This window comes from Suncus etruscus, chromosome 1, assembly GCF_024139225.1.
Source record: "Suncus etruscus isolate mSunEtr1 chromosome 1, mSunEtr1.pri.cur, whole genome shotgun sequence".
Taxonomy (NCBI): Eukaryota; Metazoa; Chordata; class Mammalia; order Eulipotyphla; family Soricidae; genus Suncus; species Suncus etruscus.
The window spans coordinates 149,871,082-149,887,210 of NC_064848.1; the positions used below are offsets into that span (position 1 = coordinate 149,871,082).

General features: G+C 42.7%; 1 protein-coding gene across 2 annotated transcripts in view; it reads right to left on the minus strand.

Moving 5' to 3' along the window:
• BRAF (B-Raf proto-oncogene, serine/threonine kinase) overlaps positions 1-16,129 on the minus strand; it is a 162,518-nt gene that overhangs the window by 76,753 nt on the left and 69,636 nt on the right. For both annotated transcript variants that reach the window (XM_049774354.1, XM_049774345.1), the window contains exons 2-3: positions 8,382-8,483; positions 5,816-6,079 (exon numbers count right to left, since the gene is read on the minus strand). In XM_049774354.1, the coding sequence (XP_049630311.1) occupies positions 5,816-6,079; positions 8,382-8,483 (366 nt within the window). The remainder of the gene's footprint in view (positions 1-5,815; positions 6,080-8,381; positions 8,484-16,129) is intronic.

Genomic DNA, 16,129 nt, shown 5'->3' on the forward strand with positions numbered 1-16,129 from the left:
AACAAGGTAAGAGAGAGACCAAAGAGAATAGCTGATATAAATTCAACTGAGTCCTAAGAGTAGATCCAAGAATAAGCCCTGAGCATCTCCAATGTGACCCAAAAAACACCCCCAAAACATTAAAATCAACCATTTAAAACTAGGAACCATTTTAGAAGGCAAGCCTTATATGCTATAGCAAAAGACAAATGAAGGGTTGGAACAGTAGTATAGTGGATAGGGCACTTGCCTGTCCCCTGGACAACCCAAATTCAATCCATGGTATCCAATATGGTCTCCTCCAGGAGTGATTCCTGATTATAGAGCCATGAGTAAGTCCTGAGCATGGTGGGATGTATCCCTCAAAGGTAAACAATGTAAGTTTTAGTTTGTTTTTTATTTGGTTTTTGGGCCACACCTGGTAATGCTCAGGGGTGACTCCTGGCTATGCGCTCAGAAATCGCTCCTGGCTTGGGGCACCATATGGGATACTGAGGGATGGAATCACGGTCCATCCTAGGTTAGCATGTGCAAGGCAAACGTCCTACCACTTGTGCCACTGCTCTGGCCCACAATGTAAGTATTCAGAAAATATTTAGAACAAAATGTATCTGTCTACATGATCAAAGGGGGGTGCGTGACATATTAGTGGTGCTCAGGGTTATGCCTTGTTTTGTGCTCAGGAATCAATCCTGGTGGTGCTCAGGGGACCTTATGGGATGCCAGGGATTGAACCTGGATTGGTCACGTGCAAGGCAAATGCCCTAACTGCTGTGCTGTATCATTCTAGTCTCTCAAAGTTTTTTTGTTTTTGTTTTTGTTTGTTTTTGTTTTTGGGTCACACCTGGCAGTGTTCAGGGGTTACTCCTGGTTCTGTGCTCAGAAATCAACCCTGGCAGGCTCAGGGGACCATATGGGATGCCGGGATTCGAACCACCGACCTTCTGCATGAAAGGCAAACGCCTTACCTCCATGCTATCTCTCCGGCCCCCTCAAATATGTTTTTTAAGAGACTATATGGCTCCTTTAACCAGTTCATTATACTTTTTGTAAATATTTAAAACTTTATGTAATAAATTTTTTGTTTGATTTTTGGGCCACACCTAGTGACGCTCAGGGTTTACTCATGGCTGTGTGCTCAGAAATTTCTCCTGGCTTGGGGGACCATATGGGACACTGGAGGATCGAACCATGGTCCGTCCTAGGCTAGCGCGTGCAAGGCAGACGCACTACCATTTGCACCACCACCCCAGCCCTGATAAATTGTTTTTTAAACTTAAGAATTTTTTTCAATATGCAGACAACTATCAAAATGTTTGAGCTAGTGGATTTTGAAGTTTCAATTCCTTCTTTTGGTGGGGGAGCCACACCCAGTGGTACTTAGAAACTAGTTCTGGCTTTGCTTAGGAGTTATCCCTGTGCTGCTTAAGGGAGCATAAGTAGTGCCAGGGATTAAACAGGAATCAGTTGCATGCAACACAAGAGTCTTACCTCCTGTACTATCCACTACCTCTCTGGCCCTTGGGTATTTATGCTCTTTACACAAAATGGTATATGATACTATTTAAATTATGTACTGAGATCTTCTCTTATGAACTAAACTTAAATTTATAGGTTTTGGTTTAAAAACTGGATGTTAACTGCTTATAAATACCAGTTTGAGGTGTGGTGATGGGGGCTACATCCAATGGTGCTTAGGCTTTGTTCTTGATGGGACTCAGGAAATTTTTTTTTTTTTTTTTTTTTTTTTTTGGTTTTTGGTTTTTGGGTTGCACCCAGCAGCACTCAGGGGTTACTCCTGGCTCCACGCTCAGAAATCGCTCCTGGCAGGCTCAGGGGACATATAGGATGCCGGGATTCGAACCAATGACCTTCTGTATCCAAGGCAAATGCCTTACCTCCATGCTATTTCTCCGGTTGGGACTCAGGAATCTTATTTGGTGCTGGGAATTGACTCCAGGCTGGCCTCTGCTAGATAAACACCTTAACCACTTTACTATCTCTCCAGTCCTATCCAGATATTATTAAAATGAAAAAAATTGATCATGCAAGAAAAACTTCATAAGGTATGAACTATAACTCTTATGTCTATTTAACACAGAGAACCAATAATTGCTAGATTTATTAATGTGAGAAGTACTTATCTGATAAATTACTGGTTCTTTTGGGGGGAGAGCTCAGGCTTCACGCTGGCTCTGCACTTAGGGATCATTCCTAGTGAGCTTGAGGGTCAATAAGGTGTGCCCGAAATCAAACCTGGGTCAGATGGATATGTACAAGGCAAATGCCTTACCCTGATGTATGACTCTGGCCCCATATATTACTAGTTCTAATTAAATAAAAAGTTTATTCTTTTCTTAGTATTCCAAGGGAAAAACTATTCTAGCAATGATTTTTAAAAGTCCTCTCACTGTGGGCAGACATTTAGAACAGAAGCTCTGGGGAATGCTCAGGTTTAAAATCACCAACCTCATAGAAGTGAGGCTGTGTATTAGAATCCTTGTGCCATTCACATGCACAGAAGGTGGTCAGAGTAGCATACTGGGGCCCAAACCAGCCTCTATTGCATGGCCAAGTGAGGAGGAATACAACTTCAGAAACCAAAGTGCTCACACAGTGAGCAAGGAACTTGCCTTGCAAGTGGCCATCCCAGGTTTGATCCCTGAAATCTCATACAATCCCCTGAGCCCCAGCAGGAATGATCCCTGAGTGCACAGTCATGAGTAAGCCCTGAACACTGTCAGATGTGGCCCCAAAAAACAAGTAACAACAACAAAAACATGAATCCTTAGTGAACAACAATTAAAAAACATTTTCAAGGAGAGATAGCATGGAGGTAAGGCATTTACCTTGCATGCAGAAGGACAATGGTTCAAATCCCGGCATCCTATATGGTTCCCCGAGCCTGCCAGGAACAATTTCTGAGTGTAGAGCCAGGAATAACCCCTGAGCACTGCTGGGGTGACCTCCCCCTCAAAAACAAAACAAAACAAAACCAAAACAAACATTTTCAAGGGGCTGGAGCCCCTTGCATGAGGCTAACCTAGGTTCAATCCCAGGCATCCCATATAGTCAGTCCCCTGAACCTGCCAGGAGTAATTTCTGAGCACAGTGAGTGAGCCCTGAGCACCATTGGATGTGGCCCCGAAACAAACAAAACTCACCAATACGAACAAGACATGTTCAAAGACCACAGTCAGGAGTACAATCTTCCTCTTCCCACTCCCTCAATCTCATAAGTGGGAGCACCAAGGTGACCTCAGAAAGCACTATAACCAGAATATGAACAAGTAACAAAACCAAAGGAATGTGACCCCCAACAAGAACAGAAACTGACTGTGCAAACACTGAACCCACAACTGTGTGAGACCCCACCCACCCATCACATCACTGAGCACCAACAGAGGGAAAGAGAAAAAGAAAACTTCAGAAAGTAAGGTTGTATTTAAAATATACATAGCATAAAATTTATCATCTTGGGACCAAGCAGCAGTCAGTATAGCAGATGTGCCTAACTCAGGTTCAATACCTGTACACAGTCCCTCAGTGCGACAGAGTATAGCTTCAGAGACCTCAGTGATACTCCAAGTACTACCAGCATAGATTCTGAACAACCTGGGCTCCTGTTCATCACCAGACTTATGTCCTTAACACCCCCATCCCAGAAATCCTCAATACAATCATTGTTAGTAGAAACAACTTGACAAATGACAATTATCAACCAGTTATAAATTTCAGTAATCTAAATAGTGTAATCCTGTCATTTTTTTTCAACCTTTAACTCACTAATGGTAGACTGCTTTCATTGTATATCCTCTAAAGGGATTTTAAACTTGCCAAAGATATATGTAAATTCCATGAGACGAACTAGGAGAAAATATGTATTTGCTTCTACCATTTGATGGAGCACTATTACCATTCCTCAACTAGCAATTAGGTTACCTTCTCTCTCTTTTTTCCATGTTTGGGTCATACCCAGTGGTGGTGGGGGGCACTCTCAGTTCTGTGCTTGGGAGCCACTCCACAGGGGTACTTGGAGGATCAAGCTGTGCCAGGGATCAAATCTGCACGTTCTACCATGTTTGTAAGTGGCTCAGCCAGATGAACTATGTCTCTGGCTCTATATCAACTTCCTGACAATGCAGCAATAGAATTATGAAGCTAACACTTCATAATTCATAATAAGAAGAGGTGTATGATTAAAAATTCACAAAAGAAACTTTAACCTTTACTTTAAGCATGGGTAAAGACAATATGTTTTACTGTCATTTCTGAATGCTGGGAATAGATTTTTTTCTAGTTTACCCTTCTGCTGAAAAGAAAAGGCTCAGCTTTATACAAATATATGTCTATCAACTAGACTTGTAAGGCTGAAGGTCTAGACTTGTTGCCCCACCTGCTGACTGTTCCATGTGTTGGCTGCAAAGAGTGACAAACCTGCGTTAGTCACTGAAAGAATGTACTAACTACCAGTGCTGGCTGACGCAAAAAGTGGAAACCAAGTTGACTTCATCTATATTTGACAATGAAGTGGTATTTTATTACTATCAAGTGCAACCATATAATTAGAAAAACATTATTTATCTAGGTGTGGCCCCTATTAAGTCCACTAACATCTCTTGTTCATATTTGAAGAGTCCAGACCATTTGTAAAAATTATGCAAATTTCCCTGCTGAGAATGTTAGAGTACTCTGTTCCAAAGATGATACTAATGATCACCAATGAAAGGCTATTCAGACAAGAAAAATATCAAGTACACCAAATCCAACATTTAGTGGGGATGCAGCTCCGTGGTAGATCATATGGTTAACATGTATGAAATCCTAGGTATAATAACAAGCACTACACACACAAATGGAAAACATCATAATCATAATTTTATGATTTTATGATTTATAATTTTATGTCTCAAGGGCAAAAAAAGTTCCTTCTTACCTAAAATAATGCACGACAAATAAGCTCAAGTCTTGAAATCCTGACAGACCCCGAACTATTACATTTGAGTATGGTTCAAGTTTGGTGGATTGATTTAAATGTCAAATCTGGGGCCAGAGAGATAGCACAGCGGTAGGGCGTCTGTCTTGCACACAGCCAACTCAGGACTTATGGTGGTTCAGTTCCCAGCATCCCATATGGTTTCCCCCAAGCTCGTCAGGAATGATTTCTGAGCACAGAACCAGAACTAACTCCTGAGCACCGCCAGGTGTGGCCCAAAAACCAGAAATGCCAGAGACCAAACCCTAATATGGAATTCTGCAGGACAAACCAGTCTTGTGTGGCCAGAGTACATAACCTAAGGCATTAGCTAGCCCCAGAGCCCAAAGAAATACCACCACAGTGTCCTATCAGGCATACATTCCAGGAAACTTGTGACATCCTTGAAACTTCACTAAACTTGAGGTGTTCTTGTGCTCCTTATGTAAAGATGGCATGTAAAGATTACCTCTGTAATGCAGGCTGTTCCATCCTGCTCTCTCTCCAACCCTTGTAAAATCGTGTTTAAAAAGAGCCTGTACCGATCAATAAACCAGAGCCTTGACAAGCCTTGGGTTGCTTGGCCCCTTCTTTCTCCCCATTCTATTTTCAGGCTGGGATCCCTCTATACCCACGAATAACCTGTCCTGCAGGCCAGGACACAGAAAAAAGTCAAATATGACACTTAAGATAATAAGTTATTTCAGTTAAGAAACACGGATGTTGGCACCAAATAAATGTCTTTCTCGTACGTGTGTGCATTGCCACTGAGTGTGAAGCAGTGATATATTTCCATTTCAACTTCCAGTCTTTTTGAAAGAGACAGAAGAAATGCAATTAAGATAGGAAGAATGAACTTACCACTGTCCTCTGTTTGTTGGGCAGGAAGACTCTAACAATAGGTTTTTGTGGTGACTTGGGATTGCTCCGTGACATGTCTGTGGGATTTTGAAAAACTGATAGAGATGAAGGTAGCACTGAAAGGCTAGAGGAGGAAGAAGATGTAACGGTGTCCATTGATGCTGAACTAGAAACAGAAAAATCAGTTCCATTCCCCAGGGATTCCAATAACTGTTGTTCTCTTTGTTGGAGGGCATCTAGCTTGCTGGTGTATTCTTCATAGGCCTATGAAATAAAGCAGACTTGCATTGAATCTGAGTTTTTTCCTCACAGTCACAAAAGGACACATAAAATTTAAACTTTCCATTATAATCTCTTTATAATTTAGCCAACAAATGACAAGTCACAGAGTAGTCAAAAGTACCACACACATACTTTCTACCTTTTACTGGGTTTGTTTTTGGGCACATCTATTGATACTCAAGGGTTACTCCTGGCTCTGCACTCAAGAATTATTCCTGGCAGTACCCAGGGACCCCATATTGGAAGATGGAGCCCAAGTTGGCTGTGTGCAAGGCAAATGCTCTACTTACTGTACTATCACTCAGGTCCCATACTTTTGACCTTTAAATTAATCAATCTTTGGGAAAAAGATACAGTGAGTAAAGGCTATATAAAAATATCTAGGAATATTCTACACCTCACAAATGGGTATATATGTCTCTTTTCCTAGCAAATACTTCAATAGAGAGAGTTCTATTTGAAAAGGTATTATACTAAAATTACTACCTCTAAAAGTAAGAAACTTGGAAACAATGATACCGAAAGTGATGGAATGAATTGGAAAGCAGTTGGGTAGTTCTTCAAAAAGCTAAAATATAGGTACCATATACAAAATAATTTCACCTCAAACAATAATAACCAAGAGAGCTGAAAATATGCCTATATAAATATATGCATGCAACTGTTTATAGTAGTTTTACAGGTTGCCAGAAAATATAACTAATCCAAATATTCATCAACTGATAGGCAGGGGAAAATCTGACAGATTCATATGACAGAAAATCATTGATACATACTTTAACATAAATTTCAAAAACACTGGACTATATGAAAATGTCTGGTCACAAAGTCACATTGTGTACGGCTCCATGTATCTGAAATGTCTAGTCATAAAATCATATTGTGTGACTCTATTTATCTAAAATATCCAGACAGGCAAATAAACAGAAAAGGTTGATTACCAGAGGCAGGAGGGAAAGACTATTTATGGACAAAGGGCTTCTTTTGGGTGTGGTGAAAATGAAAATATATTAATGATGTTGGTAAATGCATGTACTAAAAGCTACTGAACTGCACTTTTTTTTTGAAAGGAAAATAAAATCCTTTTTTGGTTTTTGGGCCACACCCATTTGACGCTCAGGGGTTACTCCTGGCTAGGCGCTCAGAAGTCGCTCCTGGCTTGGGGGACTATATGGGACGCCCGGGATAGAACTGCGATCCTCCTACACTAGCGCTTGCAAGGCAGACACCTTACCTCTAGTGCCACCTTCCCGGCCCCCATGCTATTTAATTCTAACTGAGACTTTTCTACTCCTGGTTCTATGCACAGGGGTGACTCCTGCTTCCATGGACCATAGTACTCAGGGCTCTACAAACACGGGTTTTTCATCAGGCCCATTTGCCTCCTTTGCTTACCCTCAGACATATAAGAAGAATAGAGAGCACGGGACATTAGGAACTGGACTATGTGAAGTGGGGAGCTGTGAACTCTAATTCTAGCACTGAAGCTTGGCAGCCTGCTCCAGAATAAGCCAGTTTTAGAAACACAAACTCCCTTTCTCGAGCAACACTGAAGGTTTAGTTTGCCCTTTAAGAAGATAATTAAATTACTAAATTAGAAACATAGTTCAGGAATCTGTGATCTATGGTAACCTGATCATCTGTAATTTGGGGTTAGCTCCTTGCAGGGCCTCGTAATTACAGCTGGAATGGCACTTAACAGAGACAGCAGTCAAGTGCAGCACTATAGGCCAGCTGCTTGCCTGCCTGCCTGTGTTTCCTAACGCTGTGTGCAATGCAATCTGAGTGGTGCCTGGGAAACTGATGCCAGGAAAGCTTGCCCGAGATTAAATAGCAATGTCGACCTCACAGGGTTAAAAGCACAGACCAACAAATTCAAAGTACTATTAAACAGCAATTTTAAACAATTTAAATATTGAAAACTTTATTTTTCAGAAAACAAAATCTTTCATTTGTCCAGGAGAGGTGGAGGTAGGGAACATGGCATATTTTGCAAAGGTCTCCTTCCTCTCTATTAATTTATGCTTTCTCTCTCTTCTTCCAAACTTTAAATCAGAGTAAAAATCTCTTGAAGTTTATATGACTTCTCCCATAATTTTGACATTTTTCCAAACTACTTCTATAGGACAGACTTAGTTTAAGTAAGAAAACAAAGTCATTCTCCTTCTGTATCTATTTCTACTCTAGCCCTCAAAATATTGAACATTATCAAAGTATATTCAGTCTTTTTTTTTAGTTCATTTTTTTATTTTCAAAATTAAACCAATGATACTCCAAAGCTTACCTCCAGGTAAATCGATGGTGGATTATGCTCCCCACCAAATTTGTCCAAGAGGGCTTCTATATGTTCCTGTGTCAACTTGATCATTTGTTTGATATTCCACACCTAAAAGACATTTATAAATTTAAATTAAAATCATTTAGAGGGCTGGAGTGGTGGCGCAGAGGTAGGGCATTTGCCTTGCAAACGGCTGATCTAAGACGGATCGGACAGCGGTTCGATCCCCGGGGTCCCATATGGTGCCCCAACCCAGGAGTGATTTCTAAGCGCATAGACAGGAGTAACCCCTGAGCGTCACCGGGTGTGGCCCCAAACTAAACAAAACAATGGGGGGGGCAATCATTTGGAACGTATGAAACTTCAATAGCTTCATTAAAGTCTTCACTGAAAGCTATAACTCAGAGCTCTTAGATATCATTTAGTATAGTGATTTTTCCTGATTACTAAACATCTCATCTTAAAATATTTTTAATACAATATATTCTCATCTATAAAAGACTCAAATAACATTAGATTAAGGAAAATAAGGAAAATCTCTCTTCAGCATTTCTACATTCCTGACCCCTGCCAAAAATGTGCTGGAGCCAGAGATACAGTACAGCAAGAAGAGTACTTGCCTTGCATTCAGTTTACGTGGTACCTCCTATGGAACCCTGGTACCTCCTATGGAACCCCAAATCCCACCAGAAGTGATCCCCGAGCACAGTCAGGAATAAATTCTGAGCACAGCCAGGTGCGAATCAAAACAACAACAACAAATACAAACAACAATGACAAAACCAAACAAGAGTTAATTTTATCAATAAAACAAATTCTTGGCAAGGCCTTAATCCCTTTGTCCAGAATTCAGTGGTAACAACATATACATAAACATGGCTTTTTTTTTCTTTTTTCTTTTGGTTTTTGGGCCACACCCAGTGACGCTCAGGGGTTACTCCTGGCTATGCGCTCAGAAGTCGCTCCTGGCTTGGGGGGACCATATGGGATGCCGGGCGGATCGAACCACGGTCCGTCCTACGCCAGCGCTTGCAAGGCAGACACCTTACCTCTAGCGCCACCTTCCCGGCCCCCCCCTTTTTTTTTTGCTTTTTGGGACACACCCTGTGACACTCAGGGGTTACTCCTGGCTATGTGCTCAAAATCACTCCTTGCTTGGGGGACCATATGGGATGCTGGGGATCCAACCAAGGTCCATCCTGGATCAGCTGCATGCAAGGCAAATGCCCTACTGCTGTGCTATCATTCAGGCCTCCAAACATGCTTATTTTAATATAAGAAGTCAGACTTTTCCGCCTTGATGAAAATGAGCCCAATTTATTTGAGTGTTTGAGAAACAGTTCCACAAATTTCATTATGTAATAAATTCTCTCTAATAACTGAAAAAATCTTTATTTCTAAATTGTGATAAAAATACACTTAACATACAGTATTACAACAAATGATGGCCACTTAAAATTATCATGAAAAAGTGAGAGAAGTATTTTTGGTTGTTTTTTTAGGGGAGGTCACACCCAGTGATGCTCAGATTTCTGTGTTCAGGATTAAGTCCTGAGTACTTCGGAGTGTGACAAAACAAATATAAACTTCTGTCAGTTTAAAAGGATGCTCTTGCAGAATTGTTTTTCTTTTTGTGGGGGGGGGTTCTGAAGAGGAGAAGAAGATGGGGAGTAAGGAGGGGTAACATCCTTCGGTACACAGGGACAACTCCTGACTCTGTGGTAAAGAGTGATTCCTGAGGTGCTCAGGAGTCCATCTGTGGTGCTGGAATTTGAAATGTATATATTTTCCAGAGAGATGAGTTTTTAATATTTTTATTTTAGCCAAACCCATTGGTACTCAGGAGGGTTTGGGGGAGGGCAGAATACGAGGCACTGGGGATCAAATCCTGGTTGGCTACATGCAAAACAAAAGCCCAGCCCACCATACTACCACTCTGACTTAATATGTGCTAATCTTTTAAGAACTGTAACTTCGGGGCCGGGCGGTGGCGCAAGAGGTAAGGTGCCTGCCTTGCCTGCGCTAGCCTTGGACGGACCGCGGTTCGATCCCCCGGTGTCCCATATGGTCCCCCCAAGCCAGGAGCGACTTCTGAGCGCATAGCCAGGAGTAACCCCTGAGCAGCAAATGGGTGTGGCCCAAAAACCAAAAAAAAAAAAAAAAAAAAAAAAAGAACTGTAACTTCAGGGGCCAGAGAGATAGCACAGCCATTGGGTGTTTGCCTTGCATGCAGCTGACCAGAACTGACAATGGTTCGATTCCTAGCATCCCACCCATATCCCTGAGCCTGCGAGGGGTGACTTCTGAGTGCAGGGCCAAGAGAAAGTAACCCCTGAGCGTCGGCGGGTTTGACACCCCCACGAAAAAAACCCCAAAATCTAAACAAAGAAACCCTGTAACTTCAACTTATATGGCATTCCTTTGTTGAAAACCCTCCAGTGGCTTCTGAGCTTAAAACAACAAAACCAAGGAGTCGGAGTGATGGTACAAGTGCTAGGGCATTTGCCTTGCACACACTAACATAGGATGGTTAACCTAGGCTGGGTCTCAGTCCGATCTCCCGGAGCCTCATGTGGTCCGCCAAGTCAGGAGCAATTTCTGAGCACATAGCCAGGAGTAACCCCTGAGCATCACCGGGTGTGGCAAAAACAAGCAAACAAAACAAAACAAAAAAAGAAAACAACAAAACCAGCGAAGTCCTTTAAAAAGGTCAATGACCTAGTCTTCTACTACCCTTTCATGCTCTCCCTTACTATTCATCTCATGCACCCCACTCCTGGTCTCAAATATAAGTATGGTTATATACTCTCAATTTCAAATATACTCCCAACACAGTGTTTGCATTTTAGTTTTTCTTCTTCGGGGAATATTTTTCTCCTGAACTTTCTACAAGGTCTGCTACCTTAGCAGATCCATTCTAGTCTCTTCCATTATCAACTCAGTGTGCTAGTGGGTCATCTCGATGCAAGTACTCTGCTACTGACTGATCCCAGCAAACATAGAGCACCAGTTACAATGTCTTCTCTAAACTTTATTTTCTTCAGGGTGAACTTTGACAGCCATACTATATGAATTTCACTTGTTTAATTTGTTAAAGGGCTGTATCTTCCCCATTTCCCAGAAAAATAATCTCAAGGGATAAGGATTTTGTCTTGTTTTGTCATTTGGTGTATTCCTAAAGTCAAGTATATGCCTACTGAGCAACAAAGTTCATGTATGTACACATATATACAAACACACAGACACATAAGACACTTAAGAGATAAGATTTAATTACATTCCGAATAGGATAAAAATGAGAACTTAATCCTAGTTCATAGTCGGGTAATTAGGGCTCTATACTCAGAATGCCCACCATTCCCCACCTTTAAAAATGTCTATAGATAAGACTCAGTTAATTCTCTAGAGAAGTCAGAGAGAGAGGGATGAGAGATCAATATGGATAAATGAGAAGACTGAGCTGAATAGAAGAAAATTTTCTTGCTGTGCAGCAGAAAACTTTCAGATTGGTTAGGCAGGGCAGGACCAGATCAGTAATGTCTGGAATTCAGATTCCTTATCACTCCAAACAAAAGTAAATTTATATCCAAAGATTAGGGGGGAAAAGTCATTCTGAACCCTACCTGGAATTAAGAGAACACAAGAATAAGACAGTAAATTCTTTTTGATTCTCCAGAATAAGATAAATAACATGATTGTAGCATGAAATAATTAACGATGGGACTGGATGGTGGTGGATGGCATTCCAGGCCACGTGGCTCTGCAACCCCATGAACCGGCGGGTTCCAGGCCCAGGTGATCGGCGTAATGAAGACTCACTCACAAGCAGGCATCAGGAAGCATTAACTTTATTTATGCCCTATTCACCACATGTGTGTGGCCTATCTCATAACCTTTTAAGCATTCAGCCATTCTAGGCTACCCTGCGTCTAAACCCTTTCAGCCATCTTCCCCTTGGCCTCCATCCTGGTCCAAAACCAAAAGAGGCAGAAACCCTAAAGCTAGAGAGCTCAGCAGGGCCGAAAGCCCCGACTCCCCTGGCTCCAGGGTTTATCTACCTATTCCAAGACCCCTCCCAGGAATGGGCCGGGTCTTGCAGGTAAGGTCACACCTAATATCCGGTTCCCAAGACCCCTCCCAGAAATGGGTGGGTCTCAGGTCGCTACACATAAATCCAGGGTGGAGTAACACATGATGATACTAATTAAGTAAAAAGTAGAATAAAATGTTATAAATCTAAAAATCTAATATAGGGGCTGAGCAATAGCACAGCAGCAGGGCATTTGCCTTGCATGCAGCCAACCCAGGATGAACCCAAGTTCGATCCCTGCATCCCATATGGTCCTGTGAGCCAACCAGCAGTGACTTCTGAGTGAAAAGCTAGGAGTAACCCCTGCACATTGCTGGGTGTGGTCCAAAACCAGTCAGTCAGTAAGTAAGTAAAGTAAGTATGTAAATAAATAAATAAATGAATGAATAAATAAATAAATAGGTGGCATATATATTTGGCTTTAAAAATCCCTTCTTGGAGGAGCGGCCAGGCTGACAGGAGAAGGCCATGGTCTCTGCAGATGGGTCTCCAAAAGCATAGAAGTCCATGTCCCCTTGTCCTGATCCCAAGCACAGACACAGGGAAGTCACAGCAGCCAAAGCATGGAGCAAAGACCCCAGGAAGATAAAGCCCCCTAGACACACAGCTTCTGTTCCTTGGCAAGCCTGTTCCCAGTGCACCCTCGACCCAGAGGCCCCAGAACCCTCAAGAGTCGAGGATACATGGTTCCAGGCCTAGAAAGCCAAAGGAGCACCTGCTGAGAAGAACTAGAGCCATGGTCACTTGGGCAGATCCAGGCTTGCAGGGGCCATGGGCCCAGTGGCACTCTGGCCAGGGACCACAGAAAGCTGTATCTGAACCGCAGAGGATTCCAATGCAGAGTGTGAGAGCAACTAACTCACTGGACCCTGCGCCCTGGAAAACACACAGCCATACCTAGTAGTTTGTATGACTTGGCTTACTCCTGGCTCTGTGCAGAGTGGTGGATCATACGTGGTACTGTGGTACTGTGGATTCAAACAAGGGTCACAGAGAGAAGAGTTCTCAGGAGGGCAGCCCAAGCCACCAGGCATGCTGGAGTTCAAACTGTGCCCTGAGGCTATGATCCCTAAAGCTGGCCTCAAGGACGAGCATCCACTATTGAAATGCAGGCCCTGGAAGGCCCTGTCCACTCAAGTTTCAGGAAATCAAAAATAAGAAGGAAGACTGGTTGAAGTGTGTGTCTGTGGAGAGAAAACTGCTGGACGCTGCACAGGAAATGGGCAGCAGAGATGTGGCTGACCCTAGACTTCCCAGGAGAAAACCTTGAGTGCGGATGGACAGCATTGATGGCATCCAGAAACCAGCCATGGACTTCCAGGCCACATTCCAAACCTACAAGAAGATGTACTTGGAAAAGAACAGAAGCTTTAGCAGCAGCCCTCTAAAGTAAGCTGACCCTCCCCCAGAACATTCTGCCATGGGGCTCTGCCCTTCCTGGACTGCAGGTGACCTTCGAGGGTGCCATGAGTAGTTATGTGTTTGTGAGCCTGGTATTTGATAGCAGGTTTAAATGTGTTGCTTTTTGTTCCCAGCACTGCAGCAAGTTCACCACCCTGCTGCACCTGTGGACATGCTTCCTGTTGGCCTGGGAGGAGGAGTTCCTCCAGCACTGGGGCTGAAAATACATTTTTGTTTCTAAAACATATTAGCAAAGACTTATTTTTCAGACATTCCTACTATGACCGTTGAAAGTATATATTAAGGATTTGGTACTTGATGTAAAGTTTTTGTCAGATGTCTTGTTTTATACTTGTTATACCAAACATAGTTTTTGGATGTTTCTTTTTTTTTTTTTTTTTGGTTTTTGGGCCACACCCAGTAACGCTCAGGGGTTACTCCTGGCTATGTGCTCAGAAGTTGCTCCTGGCTTGGGGGACCATATGGGACACCGGGGGATCGAACCGCGGTCCGTCCAAGGTTAGCGCAGGCAAGGCAGGCACCTTACCTTTAGCGCCACCGCCCGGCCCCAGTTTTTGGATGTTGAAACATGACTTTTCATACTTGAAATAAATCTTTATTTTTTAAGGAAAAAAAAATCCCTTCTTGGAAAACAAGGAGATATCTTACAATTCAAAAAAGGAAATGAGAGAGAAATGAAAACCAAAATACAATAGAGGCTGAAGAGCTAGCATAGCAATGCTGATTCAATCCTGGCATTCCATAGCCCTTCAGGAGTGATACTTAAATACAGAGCCATGGGGCCTGGAGAGATAGCACAGTGGCGTTTGCCTTGCAAGCAGCCGATCCAGGATCAAAGGTGGTTGGTTCGAATCCCGGTGTCCCATATGGTCCCCCGGGCCTGCCAGGAGCTATTTCTGAGCAGACAGCCAGGAGTAACCCCTGAGCATCGCCAGGTGTGGCCCTCCCCCCAAACAAACAAACAAAAAAATACAGAGCAAATGAAGAAAATCCTGAACACAACTGATGTGCCCCCCACCTCTGCCCAAAATAAGAAAAATCAAACTTTTTTTAAAGCCATACCTAGTAGTTTGTATGACTTGGCTTACTCCTGGCTCTGTGTAGAGTGGTGCATACCATACATGGTACTGTGGATTCAAACAAGGGTTACAACTGGATGTTCTGCATATTAACAACGAAGACAATGAATCAACCTAATAAAATGCCTGGAGAACCTTTGCAGGGCAAGGTAACAAAACTGTGCAATTAGAGACAAAATCAGGTGGCTCTGGAGGTTTGTTTATTCCTTCCTCTGACCTATCAGAAGGCAGGTGTGACTTCAGGGAGTACACAGAAAGGCTGTCGACCGCCCCCTCCCCTCCAGCTCAGGAGGTGGCCATTCCAGCCATCTTAGTTCAGAGCTGAAACTGTAACCTCACAGCTCTTTCCACAGCACACTTAAAAACACACCTAAGTAGAGATGACGGCACTTATTCAACTTGCCCTGCTAATCCTTCTCTGGCATTTCTGCCACAGACATGCGTGCAGGTATTTCTACCCTCTCAGAGACAAAGAGTGATGAAGATGATTTTTTATATGAAGACTCAATGCCAAGAATGCTTCAACTTTCTCTAAAGTAAGTCAGCAGTGCAATAAGCAAATCCTGACACACACACACACACACACACACACACACACACACACACCTACCCCCCCACCACACACATACACACACACCTACCCACCCACCCACCCCCAGGTGGCTTTAACAAAGCGATTTAAAATTCTTATGAAAATTCTGTAAAATGACAGCCTCTTAGCTTTTAAATAAGTAGCTTTAAGACTGGTATCACCATGTAGCAAAACTAGTGAATTACACTTGTACAAGGACAGACAGAACAGAGGGGCACAGAATCAGAATCAGAGAGGCACAGGTATTTATAGACAGTATTTTCTGTTGAGATGATTTAGTGAGACAGAATAGACCATATAATAAGTAATCATGGGATAACTGGTTATGCTTTTGGGAAAGACCAAATAATCCAAAAGCGAAATAGGGTAAAGGATCTAAAGGATTTAATAATCACTAGAGAATTCAAAATATTTGATTAAAATCACCTCATTAATAACCCAAGAAACACAAGTTAAAATGAGAAGCAGAGATCCAGCAACAGAGTTCAAAGGGCCAGAGTGATGCTTTACACTCAGGAGGTCTGGGTTTGGTCCCAGCACTGTGTAGTCGCCTGAGCACAATGGGCATGGC